The 3,030-nt window shown below is 27.3% G+C and overlaps 1 protein-coding gene across 1 annotated transcript; it reads right to left on the bottom strand.

The window, feature by feature from the left end:
• Window positions 1-1,281: 1,281 nt before the first annotated feature.
• Window positions 1,282-3,030, bottom strand: LOC136089894 (uncharacterized). The gene has a single exon (XM_065815989.1). The coding sequence runs from the start codon at window positions 3,028-3,030 to the stop codon at window positions 1,282-1,284; it is 1,749 nt and encodes a 582-aa protein (XP_065672061.1).

The raw sequence follows: 3,030 nt of genomic DNA, 5'->3' as shown, positions 1-3,030 counted from the left end.
GTCATTTATTAAAAGCTTTTGCTTAAGTTTGTTTTTAAATTGTTTAATAGAAGAAATAGTTTTTAACTCATTATTTAACAGCATGTTCCATAGTTTAGGACCTCTGTTAGCAATTGAGAACTTAGTAACAGAGTAATAGGTTTTAGGTTGAACATAATTGTTTTCTGAAAATCGTGTTGGGTATAGATGATATTTTTTCCAAAAAAGAGTTAAATAAAATAGGTGCTATTTTTTTATTGAACATAAAAATAAGAATTTGATAAAGATTTAATTGAAATACGTTGAGAATATTAAATTTAATGAATAGAGGTTTAGTGTGTGAGAAACGATCTACATTTCCAATAATTCTTAAAGCATGCTTTTGTTTAATTAATAGTTTATTTATTTTAGTTACGTTAGTGCTACACCAGGCAACGTTTGCATAACTTAGGTAGCTATGAATAAATGAAAAATAAATGTATTTTAAACAGGTTTGATTTAATAACTGCTTAGCTTTGTAAAGTAGACCAATATTTTTCGAAATTTTATTTTAAATTATATTTATGTGCTCCTTCCAACTCACATTTTCATCAATAACAACACCAAGAAATAACAATGAACGCTCTCTTATTATACAAGAGTTATTTACAACTAAAATTGGAAGATTTAATGGGATGAGTCTTTTTTCATGAAGACGATGGAAGAAAGTATATTTTGTTTTTTTTATGTTTATGGATAATTTATTTGCTATAAACCATTCACTTAATTTTGCAAGCTCTTTGTTTACTGTTTCAAATAGAGAATTAATATCCTTATCAGAATAAAATAAGTTGGTGTCGTCTGCAAATAGGATTGAATTTAAGATACTTGAAAATTTATATAAATGAGGAATAAAAGGGGCCCTAAAATTGATTCTTGTGGGACGCCGCAGGAAATTGTCGCTAAATCCGTTTTACTTTCATTAAACGAAATGTACTGTTTCCTGTTTGCTAGATAACTTTTAAACCATGCTAAGTTAAAACTTATGATACCATAATTTTTAAGTTTGTGCAGGAGAATATTATGATCCACCGTATCAAAAGCCTTACTTAGATCAATAAAGACGCCTAAAGTAAATTTGTTTTCATCAAAAGCTTTAAATATTTCGTGTACTAGATGAATGATTGCATGATCGGTTGAATGGCCAGATTTGAACCCAAATTGTTTATCGTAAAGAATTTTATCTTTAGTTAAAAAAGAAAACAGTCTGTTATACATAACACGTTCTAAAATCTTGGAAAAGCAGGTAAGAATTGAGATTGGTCAGTAGTTTGAGACATCAGAAGGATCACCTGTTTTATAGATTGGTGTAACCTTTGCACATTTTAAGTTTTCAGGAAAAACTCCGTGTGTTAAAGATAAATTAAAAATATGTAAAAGTGGTATTTTTATAAAACTTATTGATTTAATAATGACAATACTACTGATATCATCAGCACCCGAACTTTTATTAGGTTTTAGTAAAGAAACTGAGTTTAATAATTCATCTTCTGTAAGTTCATGATTAGACATGACAGATTTATTTGGTGTTAGGTATGAACGAAAGTTTGTCTGAGATGGTCCTATTTTAGAGGCTAAATTCGAACCTACATTAACAAAAAAGTTATTAAGTGTTTCTGCAACTAATGATTTATTTACAATTAAGTTATTATTAATTTTAAGATTAGTTAGAAGTGCATTTCGGTCCAGATTTTTCTTGCCAATTACCTCTTTAATAATGTTCCATGTTTTTTGTGTACTGTTGTTTTTCTTTAATTTTTCAGAATAATAGTTTTTTTTTGAGCGTTTTAGAACAGATTCAAATAAACGTTTATAACTTTTATAAGTAGTTTCATTTACCAAAGTTCTTTTTTTAAGAAACTTACAATATAATCGTTGTTTAATTTTGGAAGATTTAGGGATTCCGTTCGTTATCCATGGGTTTAAAAGTGTTTTCGATTTGACTAATTTAGTAATTTTAGGGAATGCTTCATTATAATGAGTAAGAAATTCAGTTAAGAAGATATCGTAGGCTTCATTGGCATTTTGATTTTTTAGCGTCTCGTTCCAATTTACACACGATATAAGATAATGAAAATATTTTATGGATGTATCGTTTATAATTCGTGTTGTAACTTTTTTTTTATAAGCATCAGGCTGAATGCATTTATTTGATATTATAAAAATCGGAAAGTGATCCGAAATGTCCGTTTTAAATATTCCAGTTTTAATTTTTGTATTGATAAATTCATTAGTTATAATTTGGTCTATTGACGTTGCACTACCGCTAGTCACACGCGTAGGTTTATTTATTATTGGAATGTATCCACTTTGAAAAATGAAATTAAAGAATTTATTCGTTTGTTTATTTACGTCATAATCCAAATTATTAAGGTTAATGTCACCCACGAAATAAACACTTTTATTCAAATTCAATTTATTTTCAATTAAATTTTTAATGTGATCTTTAAACGCATTAATATTTCCTGATGGTGGTCTGTATAATGCATGCACCACAATGTTTTTTGAGGCTTTATTAATGATTTCCACACATAATGACTCATAATCATTTGTGATTGAATTTAAATTTGAATTAAATTTGAATAATAATGAATTCTTAATAAACATACATAAACCCCCGCCTTCCTTGCCCAGGTCTCTAATTTGGTGGACTACATTGTAATTGGGTATTTGGAAATATGAATCGTTCTCGACATTTTTGTCTTGACACCATGTTTCACTAAGACAAATAATTTGAAAATCAATTTTAATTTTATATAGAAACTGTTTTAATGATTCAAAATTTTTTTTTAAACTCCTAATATTAATATGAAGAATTGAAAATGAGTTATCACCCATTCCTTTGGTAATGTCTTTTGAGTATGGGTTATAATATAATGGGCTAATATTTTTAATTAGTTCATCATCATTATAAAAATTAATATCAGGATCAGAATTGCGATTTAAAAGGATTGAATTTTTAATTTTAAATGTTTTAAATTCAAAGTTTGACAAATTAGTTTCCTCAGCCAT

Source organism: Hydra vulgaris, chromosome 13 (genome assembly GCF_038396675.1).
Source record: "Hydra vulgaris chromosome 13, alternate assembly HydraT2T_AEP".
NCBI lineage: Eukaryota > Metazoa > Cnidaria > Hydrozoa > Anthoathecata > Hydridae > Hydra > Hydra vulgaris.
This window is presented reverse-complemented; position numbering and strand designations above follow the sequence as displayed.

Coding starts and splice junctions, on each gene's coding strand:
- LOC136089894 (XM_065815989.1), bottom strand. CDS start 3,030: ATGGCTGAGGAAACTAATTTGTCAAACTTTGAATTTAAAACATTTAAA.